We start from the raw sequence: 24,561 nt of genomic DNA on the forward strand, positions 1-24,561 counted from the left end.
TGGGTTTCACCAAAGTTGTAAACGTCTGAGACCGGCATTACATCAAGCTTTCCTCCCTACTTAAGCCGACACGCCGTGATATCATTGTTCAAAGCGGCTTTACACCCTACTCACTCACACTGTTCTGTCTTGGGTTGTCCTTTCCTGTAGGTCATGTTTCACTGCCTCGTTCTGGTTTTATTCACATGACAGCGATCAGTGAAGATAAACAACACACACAGACGTTATATCTACCAGGCTGTTTATTACAAACAATTTCATCTCAACATAAGCTTTCAGACATATGTACAACCAGTTATGTTGCGCACTTTTTTCGAGCACAGAGGCACATCCGCCATATTGGTTTTACGCGATTCAACAGATCCCTTATGGGGACCGTTCATTGTAGCAGGTTTGTCACACAGCGAGACAGACTCATATTTCAATCCAAAGTAAAATCAGCCACCCCTTGGTTCAGGTTTAAAACTTTAAAACTCTAATCCATTAAAATCGTGAGCAAAGTCACGACCTTACAGAGCATGAATTTCTGCCAAAAAGCCTTACCTTGTCGTTATCTAAAAAAACTGTCAAAAGTCTGATAAATGTTGCCACTAACGATCTCAATCGATTTGTTAAACCCAAGACTTCAAAGCATAATTCATTTGGTTAGAAATATGAGCATGTCAAACGCAACCGATCCCATTTAAGCCGCTGCAAAAATACGAAGATATAAATTGTGTTATACCACAGCCGACGATTTCTGCGGGACTGTTATAACAGCGCCGCTACAACACGGCGGGTTGTTATCATTGCCGTCGTCGTTTCATTCACCCCAAAACTGACATTTGCTAAGTGAACGCCATTTGACTTCCGCTAGAAATGACGTCATATCCGGAAGGGATTCACAACCATAATGGAAACGTTTGTGAATAATCTTGCATGAATTTCGGTCGCAAAAATGCCGATGAAAGCTAATTGTCAGTTCAAAAGCGGGCTAGCTATGGGGTCGTTGCGAGTAACAACTGTTTATTTCTGAAGAACTTTGGTTCCATGTGCTGAGTCTATGGCACGAAATCAACATGGAAACGATCGGATGTAAAACACATCAATGTATATTGATTGCATAACAAAAGCGTAATACTATACGTCATCGCATTAACAAAAAACAACATATTCCTTCATATATTTTGTTCAAACCATCAGAAATGTGTCCGTGAATAGATTAAAAATACAAACTTAAAATGATATATTTAACGAAAACGTTTAAAATAACACGTAAAATTCATAAAGTATTCTTAAAACTGGCCCGATGATCGGACATGATTTTAATAATATTATCACGGGTCGACACCGCGATTTGTAGCCAAGCAGTCCACAGCTTATTCAGTCATTTTGTTTATTATTAAAATGGTTCGTGAAACATATTTCTTTATTTTAGAAAAAAAATATATAAATCCGTCCTAGTTTCCGTGTCTAACTCTTATTCTTCTTTACGGACACATCTCTGGTCTCAATTGGAAGATGTCTTTCAAAGGTAATCGATTTCAACACTGAAATTGACACCACTGACTGCATAGTGCGTGGAATAGATGAGAGTGCATAGTTGTGATATGGGTTGGCGTCCGGACAAAACACCACCGGACGCAAATAACTTAATGAACACGCATAGATGACAGTAATGGCGAGACTTTGACATATGCGATTGTCATTCATTTGTGAAATGTACACATGTAGATATCATGTATGTATGAAACCGACAAAGCAATAAATAAGGTCACACAGCATGTTTAACATTCTGTACACGATGTCCACGAATGACTGAGAAATGGTTGTATCAATACATCATGATGGGTGATAAATGGCTTGGTGATTATGTCTATTTCAGTCACGTGACATAAAAGAGGCTGGTCCACTGCTAACTGGAATGAGCTACATGGATAGTTAACCTGTCAGTGATTATATACACACACGACCACTAGATCCGTGCAGAATATGACGGACGTTCGTGTTCATTTTTGAAGGAACAATTTTGGAATTTTTCAAGTCGACGTATCCAAAACCTGCCTGGTACCCTCAGTGGAGCAACACACACTCCGTCTTTGAACACAAACTCAACACCCAACGAGGATTTATCTCATGGTCCCGTATTTCTCCAAAACGAGAGAATGATAAATGAGTCCAGCTTAGCCATCCCTTCAAAAGCAATTTAACCAAAATATACATCCCGTTCACGTCACTTTAGCGTGTGTTGACATCCGTTCACCGAATCGTCTCGGTCGGTTTATTGCAGAATATTCCGACCAATCCTTATGTACAAATCCTCGCGTTCCAGTTCCATGGCGTCCATAAGCACCACCGATTCACCACAATGACGAGTCTAGCCCTTTTGGTTCTTAAACCGACAGTATTCACATGGCACTAGTTTCTGAAGCTCTCTTGACCGCCTTGCTACGGCATCTGTGAGGAACGTTGCGGCGCCGATTTTCATGCCGAGGGATTTCACCAGCGTGTCTGACGTCAGTAGGAGCAATGTGTTACCATCAATCCCATGCCGACGGAATGTCTGAAAACAAAATAATACGGTTTATAAATACATTCCATAGTTTAATCTTGATTGTTCCCATCAATAATTATACATTTAGTTTGTTTGTTGTTTAACGCCGCATTACGCAATATTCCAGCTATATGACGGCGGCCTGTAAATAATCGAGTATGTACCAGACAAACCATTGATTGACATCATGAGCATCGATCCAAGCAGTTGGGATACGATTACATGCATCAACCAAGTCAGAAGCCTGACCACCCGATCCTGTTAGTCGCCTTTTACGGCAAGCATGGGTTGCTGAAGACCTTTTCTACCCCGGATCTTCACGGGTCATACATTTAGTAACCTGGTCATTTGTAAGAACAGTATTCGTGGGGGGGGGGGAGGGGGGGTTCGTTCAAACGTTAGTTTGAATATTGATTATGCTTGTGTTGAAATGAATGAGTGTGTATAATATATTAACGGAAGGTAACGTTGATCCACCGACACAACTACTACCGACTTATAGACATCAGCACCTATTAACCCGACCCGCTTGTTTCTCCGCGAAATAATATCCCCTTGTCAACCGTTTACCACAGATGCTAAAACAAGTCTTAATAAATCAATCATTACATAAGAACAAACTACGTTGTTACGCCGTTTCCGTCACGCTGGTGATGAAAACAACTTATTTTTCCCGTGATAGTACGTTCCTGGTTACGAGATAATAGCACTAGTTATTGGCCTGCAATCTTCTTTAGCCCGAACGTATCGTGTAAACAAAACCAGTTGTAGTTATTCACGGGTGGTCGCGTCGGGATAGCGGAGCCATTGATATCAGTTGAATTCTGCGTTGCTGTAATCACAGCCTTAACTGTCGTTGGAGCATGTTGCGTCACATTTGTCATTACGTCGTTAATGGGCATTTCCTAAAACCCCGGGTTGTCAAGACCTATACAAACAAAACCTTGGCGTAATACCTACGACCCCGTGAATGAGTCGACGCGTCGATAACGCTTGTCTATCTAAGCACTGTCCGTTGTTCTTCAACGTGGAGTATTACATAACACGTGGGAACAATGGGAGCAAGAGTCTAATGTAATGTGCATAGATAGAACAAGTGCTTACGGCATGTCTGGGTTAAAACGAGATTAATATTTCACTGGTCAATTTCCGAATTTAAATTATTGCGTACCAACACGACCTTTCGTACATGTCGATATCGACTCATTTCATAAACCTACCATTAGCATATATATTAATAATAACATATTGTGTATACCGTACACGCTCTTCGTATCCGATATTTCAGATAACTATCGTGTCTGCTATATGCAATACCATATTGTCACATATACCAGTCCTGGTATTCAAAATACCACTCTGATTATTTATCAACTAACGTCATGTCGCTTATCGTTGGATATCAATTACACTACTCAAGAGAAGTTAAGGAACACGCGATTATTTTATAATACTATAGTTAATCTGTCGTGCCATAGTAATAGACTTGCCGTTAAAGGCGACTATGCTGGTCGTAAGAGGCAACAAACGGGTTCGTGTGGTCAGGCTCGCTGACTTGGTTGATGCATGTCATCCTAACCCCGTTTGCGTGGATCGATGCTCATGATGTTAATCACTGGATTGTCAGGTCCAGACTCGATTATTTACAGACCGACGTCATATAGCTGGAATATTGCTGAGTGCGGCGTTATACAACAAACAAACCAAACAATAGTAATATGAAATAATCTAGGATCCTTAACTTCTTTTTAGAAGTATATTTGTAAGCATAACATGAAGAGATTCCTCTGCGTGCACTACCACCCATTGTGATTCACGTTCGACATACGTACATACATCCGTACACAATAACACCAACTGTGGTACAAATAATACCATAGATGAAGTTCCTTTCATGCACAGGCTACTATTATATCCAGTGACTGCCTCCATTACATCACCCATTTTCATACAATGCAATATGATTATGTCCATTGTGCGCCCTTTACCGCCATGCCCTGTATACGACTGCACCATTCTCTCACTTCTATTTGCATTAGGAGCTGGCGTTACCATCAAAGTCGAAAATGAAACCAACCGCAGTTAGAAATATTCTTGTTCCTACGAAAGGCAATATATTCCCAGGGACTCCTTCACAATAGAAAAAAACCGCAAATACCGCAAACCTCGCAATGCTATCGCTAAACGGTTCATAACGTTCGCACAATATCAGCTTATGGATAAAATGCTAAAAATGAATGATTAGCCAACCGAGGAGTGATGGTGTATTCTCTTCAATAGTGTATGTTTGCCGTGCCTGGAGACCGTCCGTCTGGTTAGTGATCCGTTCAAATATTTCCATGTATTACCGTCGCCCTAGTTGTATCGAAGCGATGGGAGTGGGACACCTAGCGACCGCCATTCAAAGCTGGGTAAATGAATTATTCGCAATCTGTTTCGAACATTGTTGGCTTCTTTTGAGAAAACTTACAAGCTTCAGAAGATGTTAAATGATGCTTAATCGTAAGATGAGGTATTTAAGTATGTCTACGTAGATTTTCGCTTTTTCCCCCAACTCTGATTATCAGCCCTCGTGTACTATGGAAAGTATTCTTGTTATTTGGAGTTGTTTGCGTAGTTGCGTCTATAATCATTGAAAATTCAACTCAATAGTATATTTTGGCTCCGGGCGACCACAAGGCGTAATTCAAGCGCCAGGTAAAACCCAATGGACGCCCTCGCCCTGTCAGGCGATTGAAGCCATGTTTGGAGTATTACAAATAAATAATGATTACTAGAACATTATATTCTCCTTACATCAACGTATAAAGAGCATCCTTCCAGTCCCTTCATGAAACAACATACATCCTCCACGGACCAGTGCCGGATGTCGTTTAAATGCTGCAATGCGCATGTACAAGCCATAGCGCCACTCCTTTCAAAGTTAGCCCACATGGGTCTGTCTTTAGCACTGAAGTCTTTATGAGAGTGACGATCTCTTGGTAATCCGTTAGCATGAGGATGATGAACTGATCGCGAGTTGGAAGACAGTTTTGCTTGTTTGCTACGATGTTCATTGCCATTATCGTCCATTTTTCTCTTTTTCGTGGAAAGGTCAAGTATAGGGGACTCCGTTTGACGTTTCTCGCCCGTTTCCGCCGAGAACATCCCTCCGTTTAGGTTAGGAAAAAACTGAGTAAGTCTTTGCATTTCTATTGTTGGTGGTGGAATCACATATGGAAAGCAGGACGACCACATCTGGAGCGGCGGGGCGATTGGTGCCACCATTGGGGAACTCCGGGACTGTGTCGCACTCGGACCTGTTGGGTGAGCCGCTCTTCCGGTTGAAGCAGGAAGCGGAAGTGCGGACGGTGGTTTATTTCCGGTACTTGGAGGTCGACTCGAAGGATGATGGTGGTGCGCTGCCGGGGGCGTTTGGAGCCTGTAAATTAAAACACATTATTAATAATACAGAACGTACAAAACGATTATATATATATATAGCATTTTTTAACAAAATAACTAAAACAGATGAATATGAAAGTGATGTTAGCATTATAATTTTTTGTCCCAGGAGAAGGGACAAAGAAAAATATTTTGTAAAATATATAAAATGAGAAAATAACTGAACGTACGTTCTATGATCTGGTTTGTCTTTCCTGACTTCAGGCATCGCTCTATGTGCATGTGGAACCTTTGGTAAAGATGACGAATTTCCTTCGGCTACAGTACGTTTATTCGGAGCCACTGGTTTCTTAACACTCTCCCTATTGTTCCTGTGTTCACTGGGCTCCGATCTAACGGGCTTGGGCTTCTGTTGTTCCGCCAACTTGGCCACGAAGCTGTTGTGTTCCCGGAGAAGTTGTTGGTGCCGCATCTCCGCCATTGATGCCATCCGTTCTTTCGCCATCTGATCCAGACGTTCCATGTTCTTGATGTAGTTATACTCGAGCTGTGCCCGATGCTCCGGTAAGGAGAAGATGCTTAGTTCTGGGATAAATGGATTCATATTTTGGGTGATGAGGGATTCGAGGTTCTTTTCAAACTGCCTGTGGCTCTTGGACAGCTGTTCGTGGGCCTCCCTGCTGGCACGTTCTAAGATCTCTGGTGGTGGGAAACCAAACGGAAGTCGACCCATGGGAAGTCGCATCGCTTCACGGGCTTTTTCGCTAATTCTCGCGTCTTCTGTAAAACCAAAATGATAAAAATAAAAACCAAAATTAAACAATATTTATGTGGTCTATTTCCATACCCAGTCAGTCTATTATAATATAACTATAATAATCACAATGTCGCTAAAATACGCGAGTAAGTGAATGTCAGCAGTATTCCAGGTGTGGTCACTGGACAATTGATGGAGTCAGGAAGAGTTTCCCGTAAAGATCCGGGTTAGAATGGTCTTCAGCATCCCAAGCTTGTCGTAAGAGCCGACCAACGGGATCGGGTGGTCAGGCTCGCTGACTTGATTGATGCATGTCATCGTATCCTAATTGATAGATCGATGGCAATCACTGCGTTGTCAGGCCCAGACTCTATTATTTACAGACCGACGTCATATAGCTGGAATAATGCTGAGTTCGGCGTTAAAAAACAAGAAACCATCAACGTTGCTTGACAGACGCGTCACATGATTTGACCACCTAATCACCATCAAAGACATACGAAGACCACATTCGACCACAATAGAAAACACTCATATCGCATATCGCGATGACGTTCGTGACAAGCCATTGACTATCGAGGATCCATATTGAAAGGTCTGAGAATATTTATCGACGATCCATTTTTAAACGATTGGGGGCGGTAGGGTCCAGCGTCCGCTCGTCACGACGAAGGTCTGGGTTCGACTTCCCACATGGGTACAATGTGTGTCCCCCGCCGTGATATTGCAGGAATATTGCTAAAGGCGGCGTAAACAATACTCACTCACTCACTAAAACGGTTGAGCATAGAAGCAGACGAGGTTATTTTTGTAATTGTATCGCCGCTAACATATATGTGTGAGATGAAGCCAGTACGAGCTGGCGGCAGCTACCTCTTGACGGTTTCTGAACCGATGGTTCTTCCCGCTCTGGCTTCCTTGGCTTGGTCTCGTCACGTCTTTGTGGAAGGGGAAAAGGAGTCTTAACATCCTTCACTTCAGGCTGTCGCGTTTCTTGGCGCTTTTCTTCAGGTCGGTCTGGTGTCGTTTGCTTTTGGGTCTCTTTCTCTTTCGATGTCCTCAGAAGATCAATAATGTTGCTCAGGCGAGATTTACCTCCGCCGCTGAAATTAACAATGGCAGATTGTGATGTACTGCAGAAATACATTACCTCTGGTTAATTCATTGCAATAACTTGTGGATTGCCCCACCAATGTAAATACACGATACTGGCAGCAACTAATTACGTCATTTCATAAGATTCTTCAATCGCGAGACAAAGATCGTAAGAATTTAATAGAAATTGATCGTATTTTCTCAAAACACGTCCTTCTGGATCTTGGTCTGAAAATTTCTTTACAATACAATGAATGTAAAACATACGTTTACTCAATTATATGGCAATGTGCGAAAACCAAACACAATGTATACCCCGCGAGAGATGCAGGCATCTAACACAACGCGCCTTTATATAGAACGAGTCGGTTTAGGAAATCTACAACACTGGTAATAAATCTCTAAAGGCATTTAGTCTGAAAGTCTTCCTCTAGCATGTTTTCCCAAGCCATTTATCATTGTTTCTTCCGACGCCGATCACGTTCGATTTCCAAGTGATCGGGAACCTTCTTTGATGTTATTATGTATCAATCAGTTCCGTTTTAAACACCATACCGGTTGCTGAGTAGAAATTGACTGAAATTGAAAGATATTCCCAAGACAATTCGAGGAGGGAAAAAGTTCTTTGATGAACGTTGACAACGATGTTGGAAGATTGATGGACTTGGGTAATACCTATTTGGAATGCTGTTTAAATAATGGCTTCCCTTGAACAGTTGAGAATTAACGTGTAACACGCCAGTAGTTTGTGACAAGAGCGACGAAGCAGACAGCCTGCGTTTGATTACTTATGAAGCAATTTCCTATTTTGACTTACACCATATGTTTCAATATACAGAAAGACCGGGCTGGCATATTGTGATATTGTGTCGTGTTTATACCTTTGGATATATTGTGGTGTGAGTGTTGGGAGGGGGTGGGGGGTCACGGGTTCCCATTCGTGGTGTGCTCCCCAAAGATGCAAACCTAAATTACTACTCGCCGTGATATATAGTGGATACGATGTTAAATGTGGAGTTAAACTCAACTAACGTATGATTTGTTCGGTTTGTTCGTTGTTTAACGCCGCACTCAGCAATATTCCAGCTATATGAGGGCGGTCTGTAAATAATCGATAGTGGACCAGACAATCCAGAGATTGAAATCATGAGCATCGATCCACATAATGACAAGGTGGATATAGTATTTTTACCATGGTATTGCCCTGATGTTAATGTCGTATCAAAATGTCAGTCGAAACATGCGGACGTAAGAGGAAATGCGCATTCACACGAACTATACATTTTAAGTTTAGAATTTGCCTTAGTTAATTCGAATTCTTTTCAACAGAATTGCGACAAATTCCAGATGTCCCGAAAAACAACAAAAACAAGTCGGGAGTTATTTCACGCTGCCACAAAGCTAATCCTGAGAAATGTCCCTTCGATGTGTTAAATTACATTAGGAACACAGTGCAAAGAGTGACAAGAAAGCCTCCCTGCCCCAAGCCCCCTCCCCGTTGTCCCCTAACGCTCAATGACCCGAAAGCCCGCGGCATCGGCGAACAACGATTCATCAACTGTCGACATGACTACAATTACATCCACCGCCCGTGAAGACTGAAACAACCGAAACGCCATCTTGGAATTTGAAGGTTGACGCTTTTTGCATAAGTCCTAGCGATAATTTTTTATGAGTTTTTTTTTTCTCGTCTAAGTTTCCTCACCTGTTTGTCCAATCAAAGATTACGTTTTGTTATGGTTGATGTACGTAAGAGTAATATATTATTGTGTATTTTTCAGTTTTGTCTAAATTATTAGTTTAAGGATACTTAGGATTAACAGTACTGAAAGATACATACCTGTTTGATCTTTCAGCATTCTTCTTGACGGAGACGTCAGGCAGGGTTGGTGTGGAAAGCTTGCGAGGGACAGGTGTTTGTTCCCTATCTGAGGAGTTTTTAATGCTACTGTCAATGCTGGGTGCACTGCTGACGCTACCCCGACTGGCTTCGTCCTCAGTTAGTTCTTTCATCTTGTCCGAATCTACCACAGGAACACTGTCAGAAGGCTCATCTTCCGGTTTGACCTCTACGGGAGAAACCCCCCTTGGCTCTTCAAGGTTTTTGGAGTCTTCGATCTCGGTGGCACTGACGGGAGAAGAATCGACGGCCTCAAGTTCTGTTGGCTCAGATGACTCAACTGGTTCGACAATTTCTTCTTCTTTCACGGAACACTCTTCCTCCATGGGTATGACTTTGGTTTCACACTTCTCCATCTCTTCATCCTTGGGCTCGACATCCTCTTCATCCTCCTCCCCCTCCCCCTCCTCCTCCTCCTCCATTGCCTTCTCTGCCTCAGCTTCGATGCCATTTTCCAAAGCAGGAATACTATCCTCATCTTTAGATTCAACAACATTATCTTCATCATTTGGCATTTCCTCTTCCTCTTCTACAACAGACTCATTGCCTCCCTCTTCCCCTTGGACATCCTCAACAACCTCCATTTGTTGAGGTGTGTCCACATCTTCATCAACTGTTTTAGTAATTTCAACGGGAGTTTCGATATTTTCGGTCATATTTTCGGTCACATTATCAGTTGGTTCTTCAGCCACTGCTTCATCTTGTTTCACTTCTTCTTCTTCCTCTTCTTCCTCTTTTTTCTCGTCTTCATCAGAGTCAGAATCAGAACCGGAGGAAGAGGAGCCAGACGATGAAGATGAGGTATCACTACTACTCGACTCCTTCTCACCAGCCTCGTTGTTATTCTCCTCTACCTTTCCTTCTTCCTCCTCTTCCTCAGACCCACTATCTTCGTCTCCGTTCTCGCCGGATTCCTGACTCTCCTCGTCAGCTTCCTCGCTCCCATCATCTTCGCTCCCTCGACTTCCGCCCTCATCCTTGTCCGACCCCGAGGCTGACCCGGAACAACCTTTGCTTGCCCTTTCTCTCAAGTCCCGTTCACGTTTGTCTTTCACCAGTTTGGGCTCGTTTGTCTGAAACAGAAACCAGCTCAATAAATCTACAGCCACGAAGCAACTTTATTGAGCATTCACAATCAGCCCATTAAAATCGACGAAATAAAATCTGACACCGACGCTTCGGCTGCCCAGTCAAGCCGAACACATCAGATCGGTTTTTACTAAAGTCGGCGTTAATTCGTGTGCACGCATGTTTATTTAGGGGGGATTATATGAATTTGTGAGTCTCATAAAGTTCACCTCAGCCGATAGGGTACGCGCATCCATGTGACGACAACTCCCGTCCTAGGGCCCCACACTGGCAGTGTTCATTATCAACAAAGGCGTGTCGTATTGCCCGACATCGTCTACATTTACTTGTGTAACCTGCTCCTAATTATACAAATAAAGGACGTACGGGTTTCAAAACGTATACATTCGTGCTACGACGAATGCCAAACGGGTTAGTCACATTTACTAAACTGCGCAGTGTATTGCGAGAAATACACGAATGATTGGACGCATGTCAACTGACAACAATAGAATGGCATTTTCTGTGTCCCACCCCTCCCCCTGTGTCACCAACCCCATCCCCGTCCCCCGTAGAGTCTTTCCTCCCAGCAAAGTTACGCTAACTTCATTTGACAATATTCCGGATTTTGCTTTCAACTCAGAAAGTGGACATTAATTTCAAATGGACGTTTTCGGCCTCGACTACAAGACAATTACTGCCGCAAGACTGTAATTACGAAACGTCTCTTGACTAATTACAATTTGATGATCCGTGAATAATTCATAGTCCCCCTGAATCAGGTGGAGAAGTCGGGGAAGTCGGGAAAGGGAGGTCTCTGTCACGAATGGACATTGCGTGAAGCAAGTGCATGTGAGGAGGAATGCATGGAGTCATGTGGACGTTCGGGCCACGATTGCGCATTTTAGTACTTCATGAATAATTCTGGTCATGTTTGTTTGTGGATAATGTGGGTTTTTCGAATTATTACAGATAATGTTGATCTCGTATTAAGTTTATGGGCTTTGTCAAGTCTGTGTGATCTAATTGATGATCTACGGGTACTCGAGAAATCTGAATACTTTCAGGGGTGTATCCGTCAGAGTGGGTGTTTCTGTCAGAGAGGGTGTATCTGTCAGAGCGGTTGTTTCTGTCAGAGAGGGTGTATCTGTCATAGGTGTTTCTGTCAGAGACAATGTATCTGTCAGAGAGGGTGTATCTGCCAGAGAGGGTGTATCTTTACAGTACTGAGCGCTATGACCGCGCTTGTGTAAACATCGGGTTGTACATTTCAAACGAAATGATTGACAATCATTTACATATGTTTTACATGTACGTTTATATTAGTCGTCTTAGACTAACTGTTATACGAAACAAAACATATTTGTAAGTATATATAGTTATAATGACAAAATAATGTACATTGATAAAATAAATGAATTGGTGAAAATGTAGAAATTGATAAGAATAATTATATAAGTGTTTTTGTACCACATTAGTGTAGTTGGCAACCTGAAAGAAATGGCTACATGTGAACATCAGTATTTCCATAAATGCATAATCCCATGACTGAGGTAAAAGTACGTCACTCACTGTTTTGTTTTGTTTGTTTGTTGTTTGACGCCACACCTGGCAATAGACAAGCTATTTGGCGGCGGTCTGTAAATAATCGAGTCCGGAACAGACAATCCAGTGACTGATATCATGAGCATCGATCCACGCAATTGGGATACGATGACATACATCAACCAAGTCAGCGATTCTGATCACCCGATCCCTCTTACAAGCATAGTCGCCTTTTACGACAAGCATGGGTTGATAAAGACAGGTATTATAAGCCGGATCTTCACGGATCCCGGGGTAAATGTACATTGACTGGGGTACAGGTTCATCAACGACTGAGGTAAATGTAGATCGCGGACTTATACCAGCGTCACGTGACAGGAAGGCGAGAGGCGACATTAATGCGCTATCTTACAACCGAGGCATCACACGCTATTGCCTACTTTAACTTCGACATTATAAATTATTCACACAAATACTGTTTCAGTCGAGCTTTGATAGTATTACCATGACAATATACATGCTTGAAGTCACACTTATCTCATTTCCTAAAATGTCAACACGTGATTACTCTCGGTACAGTGCAACAAACTGGAAAGAGAGTACCATATACGCCGAAACGGCGATACATTGCTCTATTAAACTTAAAAGATATATATTTAAGTTTAACCTCTGACAAGTAGAATAGGTCTGTCGAAATATCGTCATCTTAAATTCACATTAATTGTTCGGCTTGGAAGCATAAATGTTGCCTGATAACTTAAACTGTCAAGCACGTGACAATTCCCACGTATAATGATTTATGATTCCGCCATGCATATATGACGTGGGTTGAATCGCCGCATCTTGGGCGTCCTTCGGTAAACTAGATAATGCCCCTCTTTATCAGGCTTCCGAGGTCGGGGAGCGATCATTATCAGCTATTGCCCTCGTTGCAAACACAACCGCCATCTCAGATAACCGTTACGGTCAAGCGTTCTTTCACAAACCAGACACAAAGGTCAAGCGTCCAGTCGGAGAACTAAGACCGGTGGTCATCATAAATATTCAGCCAACACGTGACGAGAGTCCAAAATGCCCTCAAGGGGACCGGTCAGTGGATGTAATGACCTGTGGGAGGGGTAACAGAATCATCAGTACGACCAATATTTTTGATAGGATTATTAATGCGGAAAAACCAAATGATAACGCCCCGATTTCGTTAAATGAAACCGGCAACTTCCGATCTAACGTTCAGATTAACGCGGCGCTCGAGACATGCTGGTTAATGCGCACAAACCGATTTGACACGGACTCAAAGTTCGCCAGTCTCGTGACTAAACAGTTGTTTATATCATTATTGCGTACCACAATGGTATTAACATATGCGTCTCTTATGCAATCAGCTTCATGATTAAGGGCTTCGCATTGCAGATGACGGTTCTGTTGTACAGTGTCAGAGGAACAAAATAAGTGTTTCTGGGAAGTTGATCTCGACAAATAAATAAATTGCCCATTATTATCCATATGCATGACATTATGAATTATTCATTAAATATTCAAATTATACCGAGTGTATAATATTGGACTTCACTATCTGTCCTTGCCAAGGGGTATTGGGTGATATTGCCCATCTATATTAAAATAACATTGTGATGGATAGCAAGATACATTACAACATATATTGCAATTTTATAGATAAGAGAAGAAATGCTATGTTGCGAAATACAATGACAAATTTTCAGACTGTTAACTGAAAAACGATTACCATTCGTTGTTGTACCATCACATATTCTTAACAAATAATTATCTTTTGGCATGAATATTTTGGGGGATAAGCTTTTGTAGTGAAGACATCACACAATTTCAGAAAAGGATCCCCTGAAATATTCATGATCCCTAACTTCTTTTGTTCAGTATACACCCCTCCTTAAGTGTCATTAATAAAAACGCTATTGCCTGTTCCGAAACCATGACTTGATAACCAACAGGAAAAATATCACTACAGTAATAGGGGGAAATGATTACACGAAACAATTAATACCCGTGAGTCAACAAACTTCAATAAACTAAGAAATAATAGCATTTCAGGACATAAAAAAAACAAGTGATATCTTTCGCTAAATTCAAACCACATCTCGCTCACGTGATTACTTGCAATGCGCCGTGTACTGAATACGTAATGTGGCGGCGAGGTCTGAAAGAGCCCAGAATGTCCTCGCTACTTAGATACTCATAAGCTATGTAATCGAAAATAAGATTCTTAACTATAACACCAGTTAACGACATGGCATTTTTGTACTTCACTGGTTCGGTAGATGAACTCGCGTCTAAAGAACGGAACTGGAGAAAAAGGATGGTGTCGCATTTAATCTCTCTTTTCGCTTCAGAACATATACGGTTTTATAAGACCGTTAATTACTGTTCGACGCGCGGCAAGACTATAGAACCAGTACTAACCATGGAGAAAATTGCTAATATTTGCGTCAGATTTTTTGCCGATGGCGTCTACAGCAGTTCACACTCCCGTGCAACTGGGGACGGAATGGTCTCGAAAACTTTATCGAATATAGGAGTCGCTGAGAAACGGAACACTCTCCGATACAAAAGAGAATCGATAGTTTGGAATGTAGAAGGCAAGTGATTGGGTCTTGGTCACATGATTGTCTCAGTGGGATCGATAACAATTTAAGGTTTGTCGCAAGCGAGTTATCGAAGACCAGCCGGTCTGTAGACATTATATACACGGCTGCCTTCGATCACGGAGAGCCATGAGACCAGATGAGTGCACGAGATCTGGCGCCGAGCCAACTCAGCATGCATGGGTTGGACACGGGCATCACGCGAACATGTTCGGCGCCGTCAAGCTCGCCTACAAGACTTGATAGACCCCCCTCCCGCTCTCCCCCTGTCGATAAACCAGTCCCGTGAACGTGCGGGTTGGTCTCGAACAATTCCTGTCAATATTAAAACACGCGCGGTTGTCATGGCAATAGGGGTAAATGGCAGTCCAACACGTGATCCGTTCGCGTAACGCTATTCCCGAAAATGAACCCCCAGAGATTGGGAGGTTTAGATAAGTGTAGTTGTTTCGCCTCTGCAAGTCGACGTTAAGTCGCGGCCAAAAGATTTGATCCTTGCCTAGAAGGGAAGGTATGGTGACACGGGCCGGCTACAAACCAAACGTTTTTAGAGGCGCCATTTTGGATTGATGTCTGCGCAAACGATCGTCTGCAAACTTTCCAGTCGGCTACCGTGAACAGAGAATGTTAAAGTTGTTTTGGCTTTTTTAAAACAAACCCTGCTTCCTTGAGTTATGTTATATTTTTGTCACGATGTGAGCTACGAGCAAGGACGTAAGTCTGTGGGGACGTGATCCACATCGTGAAACTGTCAAAAGTCAACAATATAACAGCTCACTTCCATGTTCGTTGAGCTTACACCCAAAATAATTATAGTTTATTTAAATAGAACTCACTGGTCAGCCATTTGTATATTTATAATTCGTTAATGAACTCTTGATTAAAATGCTACTTGAAATAAAACCATTAAACATTAAACTACATGCAATTAAACGATTTCGCCGTGAGAAGGTTAAGATGAAGTATTAAACAGTACACTACAAGATTAATACATGTTTGCAATTAATCGATATCGCCTTGAGATGGATTGAAAAGTACATGCAATAGACATCAGTTTGCGTTCTCTGGTCTGTTGACACCCATAGCATGTACATTTCAATCCATCTCACAACCAAATCGATTAAAAATAAACATACGTACATTAAATATATGCTGATGACAATTGATCAGACTCGCTCACTTCCAAACCCACGACCAACATTACTGTTTATTGCACATCATCCAAACGGACAGCAAGCGGTTATTCAAAATAAAAAGGCACTGACGTCACCACGAATTCAAATTACGATGCGGTTTTGCTGACGTAATGAGTCTGTAATGAAATGTTACCGATCTCGCAGGGTATTTTACCTATCGTTGAAACATTCTTCTCGCATAAATACCGACGAAGTACTGCATGACATTACCAGTGATGGCTGCTACAACCAATTGGCTCACCAGCGTACGAGGCCTATTGTTGTTGTTTTTAGGATCATATTACATATTCTAAAATGGTTTGTTTTATTGGTCTTCGAAATGGTGAACATTGCACGCATGACCTACAAAACAAACCAGTTATTTTTGTACAACGTCACCTACTAGACAACCGATGATTGTTGTTCAGTATACGACATACCCAGACATTACCGCTACACAATTTATCGTCGTCATCGCCCGGGTCTATTAAGAGGGAACGCTATGACACGAACTCGTTCCCCGACGAATCGTTGACAGCCGTCTATTCACAACGCTAAGGTTTAACAAATATTTCGCAACTTGATCATAAAGCTTTGTATGGTTTCAAAAGAATTTACGTTAAGGAACCAAGTTAATGCGTTGTAATGTGTTGCGATCCCGTATATCAAACCAATCTTAGCCATTTTAAACGAAATAACGATAATGACTCTGTATGGCCGGGAAAAATAACGCTTGTGAACACTGTTTGTTGACGGCTTGTTTACTTCAGAATATGAGTGAGCATATTCCTCTACGAAACGAGCCCCGATTTTCAAAATTTCAAAAGTTTTTTTAAAAGTGTGTTCTTTACACATTACAGGTTAATTTACATATTACGTACACCCTGCCTAACACGTTTATTGAAGATGAGTTTCTATGCAGCTATGATGCGGATGGAGATAAGGTAAACAACGCCCCATCATCACCACGTTTTGCAGATTGCTGGGAATGGATAAGACAGCTCGTTTATCGCCCACGTGCCGGAAATAGCGTCGAGGGACTATTTTAATTAGAAAACACAACTGAAGCTGTGAAAGATTAGGAGAGTCCCAAAACTGTCACTCTACACGTTGCATGTACAAACACCATATACTTTTCATCCTATGAAGCATTACATGTACTATATTTAAAGGAGTATGGTTTCAGTTAAATCTGGCATTAACGTATATTAATCACATTCAACACATTCCACAGAAATGATTCGTCGTAGTTGAATATTAGTTTGCTGCATCAGTTTCATACTAATTAGAGTTTATAGATATCAAAACCATAACTGACATTAAACGTATATCGGTTGATTAAGACAGCATCTTTAATCGACAGCAGTCCTTTAATCTGCGGCACTCTTTCTTGCGTGATGTTGCCGGGTTAAACATATTGTTGCTGAAGCATAAATCATCCTGTGTTTTAACATCTAGTTGCATAGCGTTGTACGCACACAGTTTAAAAATCCCAAGCCTTTCAAACAACGGTCGCATTTCATAGAGACTATTCAGCGGAATACGAGACACGTGTCCTTTTAAAAATTAGATTTCAAGACGTAATCGATTAAAAATGATGTTTGAAAAGTGTCTGTAACTGCTTCCAGGCATCGAGTCCAGTATGCGTGGTACTGCCGCCATCTCACTTCCAACAAACAAGCGCACTATTTACGCTGAGAGACGCGTAGATATTTAGCACACGTGTAAAATGTCAATACTTCCTAAAGCGGACGCGGCGTCTGACAATTCATTATCAGCAACATATACTCCGTGGGTATCGGGTTGAAAGGTTAACAGGCACAATTAATTGTGGTGGTTAGATAAGAAAAGTCGTGACGTAATAACCCCTATTGCACCGTGTGCAAATGTTCAGCGCATTAAACACAAGAAGAGGCGAGGTGTGGAAAATTACTGACCCTTGATAATAGCATAAGACTGGTCGTATCGCCTGCAAATACATCTTTAATTACATCGGTGCCGTGGTGAAGAGAGAACGGCCTCTATCAAGCCGATTTTCCATGAAAAGAACAGCATTTACCGCGAATGTTCGGCGAGTATTCGTGTCTACGGCTCCGTAAATCGATGAATGAGCCAAGAGAACGAAATAAAATCAAGCTGTATTTTAAAAAAAATTACATTCATTTTCCGCTGTAGGCCAAATTCAATAAAATGTACTTCCCCCGGCCTTTTTATTCCTTTTTAGGCGAGCACGATCCACGGTAGTAACACGATAATGTTCTATTTGCGTGAACCGTCTTGAGTGACGCACATTGCGCCCGGCATATGTACATTTCCTGCCGTGCTCAAACCATCACCGCTGTAATGTACAACAACACACTGAAATTAACCACGTTTGCTACTTACATTGAACATACCGGCCATTGCGGAGGTTGGTGTCGTAAATGAAATTTACAAGTCCTCAACAACACCGTCTCCAGCACGTCGACAATAAATAATGCATATCATTAGTTATTGATCATGTTGTAGATTTCAAAAAGCCGACGTGGCGCAAGTTGTATATGTCAGAGCAATTCACACCCGCTCAGTCCGTGTAGATTGCACCGCCACGGTAAATGAAGGATAAATATAGGTGGATGCGCACTGCGGGTCACGGTAAGTAATCTAAAACGAGTCGGTGCTGTTTAACAATGCCTCGAGCATGGCTTGGCAATTTATTTGCCTGTCTAAAATTTATGATATCCATTTTGACTCCAGGTTATGCATCTACAGCGCATAAAACACAGTTCACGGAGCCACAGCTGATTGGTGAAATGTACGTCACACACGTGTATAAATATTGATTTTTACATTGGCAAATGTGATACGTGAGTATACACAAGGCCCACAAAGCTGTTCCCAACCGAATAAACGCATTGTGCTCTCATTGTTTGTGTTAGTAACGCTAATGATATATTTATACGTTCATGTGCCATATATTATTCATAAAGCGTGACAGTTGTAACATGCCAGGATGATAAATTCAGATGTCCATATCCGTCACGAGCGCTTGTAACCGTTGTACATTGCAAGAGAACGTGCGCCGCGGCAACATATGGTCCTCAAAACATGACAGGAATTTTATGGATTTATCCCGTTTTGTGCAAATCGATTACGTACATTGCCTTTGGAAACAATTTATGTAGAGTCTGGCCCATAAAGCGTAAAGTATTCACTCGTTTTAATGTGTCTCAATAATCGACACCGCTCGACTGCAAACAGTACGTTCGCTTAGCGGTGGGACATCTCGCGTTTGACACGTGTTAGAACCCAAGTCGTGACAAGGGCATTTTTGTCGGCTAGAAATGTCACGGCTCTTTTTGTTTGGAGCCAGGTTGTCGATGATCCCAAAATGGAGGAAATTCGACAACATTACCATCCCCTTTATGCTAAACACGTTGAGCTGAAGCCCTTATGCAAATTGCCCACGTGATTACTTTCACGAACAATTGTCCAGGCTGCGAGCAAGGCGTTGAAATAAATATTACGTATCCGTCCGTGCGTATCAACAGACCTGCATTTCAAAGGGACATATACACCTTATGCTTATAAATGCAGAGCGTACGTTACAATCGCGGTTACCATGGCAACATCTCGTGAAGCAATAAACCCGTGCTTGTTTTATATCCACGTGTTTGTTCTAGCAGTCGGGAGGTTTCTTCTACGATTAATGGACTCCTTTCCGAATCGCGGGGTAATAAACCGTTCAGAGAGAACGAAACGAAATCATTCACGCTTCAATACCCATTTCGTGAATGGTCCATTAATCTTACAGACAGAATTTACGTGGAAACAGCAAGCGCATCTCACGAAAAACGTTGGAACTGCTGTTTAGCATTTCCCTTGACATTAAACATTTGAAATGTGGCTTGAACTTATACGATGTTTAGAGTGTAGTCGTCACCTGTGTACGTTGTGGGGGCATTTATGACGCGTTTCGGCAAACATTAGGTCGATAGTATGAGCACCGACCCGTCACGTCGGGGTACGATGACATATTATCAGTAACGTTACGCGTTTTCTGTCTGTCCCGTAGCGTTCACGGGTGTATTTACGACACGAGTGTGTAACCATTAACCAACATATGTCGCTGTTAATGTGCACACGAAAACCTAACATTCGTTTGTGAGAAATGATTACGTAAAATGATAGCTTATTTGCGTCGTATGTTGGTATTACGAATACACGCGCAGTCCTCGCACCATCTGACACTCATCTGTCGAGGAGATGTCTCGTCGTATCAAGTTACACCGATATCTGAATTCCGTGCAGGGGCGCATGTATATCTAAAAGATTATAAATATAGACAATAGAATGTGGCTGGCGTTAGCGTGCGTTGGGGGCCATGGCAATCTCGGTCGTAAGCGTTACTTCTAACGGCTGCCATGTGTCGGGTTCCTGTGCCGAACTTGCGGATTAATAGCTGCTTTGTGAGCAAAACTCTCAGTAAATAAACGTCACGTTGGCTAGGGGAAAGGCGGGAAGCTTTCGACACTGCCACTAATTACGTCACGTGTGCGCGGCCTGATCTGCCAAGATGGCGTCCCGCGGTGAAGGTAGCGATAAAATTGCAGACGGGCTTTTCTGAAACGAATGTGGATTTCCGTCAAGGGACAAAGCGATCGGGTTCGCCATCGGGAGAAAAAATATTCTATTACTTCTAATCGATAGATCTGATTGGATAATGGCGTGTCGGTATTTACGTCACGAACGGACTGTCGTCTGCTATATTTCAACATTTGTTCAAATGCCCGCAGGAGTTTCCCAAACACGTTTGGGACTTGGGATATCAGTGAGGCAAGGTTACACAAGACCCGGGCAAGCCTTCTGCGTGATCTTTCACGCATTTCGATCACGAAGCTCTCCCCATATAGCCGGGGCCCAGATAATGGCGAGCTTTTGTACGTGCATGCAAAAAAAATCAACTAAAGTCCTGCAATTAAAGCTATCAAGCACCGCTACCCAGTCGCATCTGATAACATACCGAGATAAGGGTGTGCGGCAAAGTCAGTATTGACTGACGACGCCGTAAATTAAAGTAAATGTGGAAAAATGATATATTTATCAGCAGTATATTTGACAACGGTGTTGGTTGTTGCTTGCGCGGTGGGAAAAATTGCCTTGAACAATAGCGTCACGCTATCGATGTCGTCACCATGCTATCGATTAACTGTGCACCTTCCAATCATCAATAAACACGTGCTTAATGTGAATAAATGATTAATTCAGATCAGTGTATGGGGAATCGATACGAAAAGAGGAATGTTAAGCTTGATGAAATCCCTGTTGAGATAAAATTGAAAATTCAGTATATGGACATATATACTTATTTACTAATGTCACTTACAATATATAGCACACGTTTACATTTTTTGAGAAGTTCAAAGACACGTTCATGCTACGGAACAACATTAGTTCGATAGTAAAAACAGTCGCGCTTCTGGCTGTAACATTTCCGTAACGAAGGACGGTAGAGGATAATGGCGATTTGGGAAGTGGCGAGAGGGGTGTTGTCTTTCTGCTTTCAATTTGTCGCTTTACGTCATCAAATAACAAAAAACATTCAAAGAGATGTGCTACGGAACTTGAACCGTTGTATAAATGGGTGTTTCAGCTCCAGTATTCAACGTGTTCCGTAGCGGCTAAAAGCTTCATTAATGTGTAAAGCGTGATTGAATGTCGGTTAGTTGACCTACACGTATCATAGGCAGACATATTGCCTCGTCTGCTCGACCGCCCCAAGATGGCGGCCATTTGTAATGATAACACAGCGAGTCGTATGGCGGTAGAGAAGTAATACGTACCGTTGAGGAGAGCAGACGACAGCTGTCGCATCGACAAGCAGCGGGATGGACAGTCAATATTCCTTTAGTAATTAGGAGTTTTAAGCTTCGTCCAAAATGTCGGATAGATCTTTTCCAATCTTTCGCCGTCTCCCGTCCACTGACAAACTGAAACTCGTTGGGAGTTAACCAGGCTCCATCGAACTCAATACACGACCCCTTGCTCCCTTGGCAAAGTCTTGACAAAAACATACTTGCGGTATTTGATCCACACTCGACCTCCAACATAATGTCATTCTCCTGAATGACTGGTTTAATATCCTCCTCAGATCCTTCTAGTTCGATGTTAACACTGCCGACACGGTAGCTGAATGGCCCCGTCTTATCCAGCCCGATAACTCCAGTCACGGCGTCGTCACTTTTCAAACTTGTCGTCTGGTCGTTCGAGTTGTTTTCACAAAGTTTTGAATCAAACGGTATACTCTCCCTCAGTTTGGGAAAGCGTCCTTTCTTAACTTTCCTGGGTCGCCCGCGATTACCCTTCCGTCGCCTCATCGTGGAGAGCAATGCAACAAAAACGAATGGCTAGCTGATCAATCTGTTTCGCCCGAGAAGCTATTTCGAGAGGAGAGCGCGATAAACTATAATGGACCCGTCACAGAAGCTTCCAGCTCGCCCAGTTATCTTCACCGATCTGGTGAGAGTTTAGGAACAGCTAACCTCTCACTGGAAATCCTTCAGTAAAGACCGTGAGCTATTTACGACACCGAGAAAGACTTTTCTGGGGCGGTCCACGCTGAAGTAATAACCTTCTCCTTGATGTGATATCGGGCCGTGTGCGCTCACCGCGGCAAGGCATGTGGGTATTGATTGTGGCGCTTGCCCGACTGAGGGGCTTTGAATGACAGGAGCCAATACCAGCTAGGCTCGATCTGACGAGAGTACAGTCCCAACTTCCAAAGAGCGCGAGTCGACGCCGTGTCGGCCGATTTAGTGACACTGTGTATGTAATCAATATGCGTGAGTCAGTTACGATTGGCAAAGTCTGTCACGTGCAACGCTGTCGTCCCGGCCTTTGCACGCACGAAGCACGGAAGTTCGCCCTCCCCTCGAGCGAATAGAAATAAAACCCGTTGGCCGCTACGTGCTATTAGAGAAGTTGAACAAAGAGGTAACTTGATACTGGCTTATAAATGCATAAGTCACGCACATTGAACAATGTCTAGTACAACTACGACGCCGTATTTATACGCGAGGGTCGGCGAATGAAGGAAAATAGTCCGTGGTCACGTTAACCATTCGTGCCTGATATGACTATTTGAAAGTTTTTAACTCCACGTCCCTTGTCGAAATAGCAAATGAAATTCCACGTCGTTAATATGTAAATATTCTAACCACGTTCCATTGTTTTAACAAACTTTTACGACTCCGTGAGTGGGTTGTCAATTTCAGTAAAGGTCAGGTATTGCAATATACATTTGTCAAAGCCGAGCTGTGTTATCCGCATATCAAACACTACACACACACGTGGTATTGATAAAGAACGTGACACGTCTAAACACCGCGCCGCTCGCTGAACCGTAGCGCGACTCGGTCGTTCATTACGTAATTCATATCCTCAACATTGCGTCAATAGCTTTCATCTGGCTTGCGGTGATAAAGACGTGTTTTTACAACACAGTGTAAGCGGGTACCGCTATTGTTTCAGTTTAAAGCGAGATCCAGCCAACTGCTTGGCGGATTAACAGAAATTCGACGGCGCCGTAAATGGGGGAACTCGGCGTGGGGGGAGAGATTATGTCACCCGCGTGGGTTGTTTTGTAGAGACAACATTCATGATAATACATAACGGACATCCGTGTGTGGCTTTAGACCCCATGGTGAGGCTGGATGGAGCGGGAGGGGAACGATCTGCATATGTTTCAGCGTCTCACGGTAAACGAGCTCACATTCGCTAGGCGACTGCGGGATCGACCGAAGAGCTGGGTTATCCTAAATCATCTCACAGTCGGCTGAGTTTATTCCTAGGTCGGTGGAGCAACGCGGTTCGGGCAGGGACGTGCGTAGAGTATCAAAGTACATTTCTCTACATCTCACACTCGGCACTCGCGCAGGCTGTTTTGAATCAAAACTCGCGGCCTTTCGTGAGCGCGTCGGGAAACGATTTTATTTCTGTCTCAAGACGGGGGAATTGATTATCCGGCCTTTGTTTCAGTTTGATGGTGACGAGTGTACAACGTCGCCTTTCTCCGTATCCCCAAACTAAAGTGCCGTCCCTTGTCCTACTACTTTCTCAGGGATAATAGCTTTGCTTAAGCTGCTATTATTTTCCAGCCCGAATCAATAGCATTTGTGGCGGGTCCCCAATCATACAAAGGACCTTCAACTGAGAACAGTATTACTGGTACACACGCACGGGGCACGAAACGGAGCCGGTATCTTAGCAAAGATATAAAACCAGCCTCAAGTGATTTCTTCAACTCACATTGTACGCTATTCAGGTCGCGTATCGTATATACAAGTGCCACAAAGTAACATCGAATAGTATGCTGCACGAATGCCCAATTGAATATCTAGCTATTCTGTGACGTCATACGAGGTTAAGTAGCTACGGAACTGTTACGGATGGTAAGTTTAAATCTTGAGGTTTCATGATGATAGAGCATAGTATGACTCATGCCTCGA

The 24,561-nt window shown here is 42.7% G+C and overlaps 1 protein-coding gene across 1 annotated transcript; it reads right to left on the bottom strand.

The window, feature by feature from the left end:
• Positions 1-224: 224 nt before the first annotated feature.
• LOC124131050 (neurofilament heavy polypeptide-like) lies at positions 225-23,003 on the bottom strand. Its single transcript, XM_046494133.2, has 6 exons — positions 21,898-23,003; positions 9,610-10,742; positions 7,548-7,777; positions 6,148-6,697; positions 5,330-5,954; positions 225-2,542 (listed from the first exon to the last, which is right to left on the bottom strand). The coding sequence occupies exons 1-6, from the start codon at positions 22,429-22,431 to the stop codon at positions 2,357-2,359; spliced, it is 3,258 nt and encodes a 1,085-aa protein (XP_046350089.2). The 5' UTR covers positions 22,432-23,003; the 3' UTR covers positions 225-2,356.
• Between the last annotated feature and the right edge of the window lie 1,558 nt (positions 23,004-24,561).

Source organism: Haliotis rufescens, unplaced genomic scaffold, assembly GCF_023055435.1.
Source record: "Haliotis rufescens isolate VD_foot unplaced genomic scaffold, xgHalRufe1.0.p SCAF_20, whole genome shotgun sequence".
NCBI lineage: Eukaryota > Metazoa > Mollusca > Gastropoda > Lepetellida > Haliotidae > Haliotis > Haliotis rufescens.

What these genes read in the sequence shown, in the direction of transcription:
- LOC124131050 (XM_046494133.2), bottom strand. Translation starts at nt 22,431, where the DNA reads ATGAGGCGACGGAAGGGTAATCGCGGGCGACCCAGGAAAGTTAAGAAA. An exon ending in GTCGTCTGCTCTCCTCAACG is followed by an intron (nt 10,743 to 21,897) that starts GTACGTATTACT and finishes TTTCTGTTTCAG; the next exon opens with ACAAACGAGCCCAAACTGGT. An exon ending in GGTTCAGAAACCGTCAAGAG is followed by an intron (nt 6,698 to 7,547) that starts GTAGCTGCCGCC and finishes TTGGTTTTACAG; the next exon opens with AAGACGCGAGAATTAGCGAA.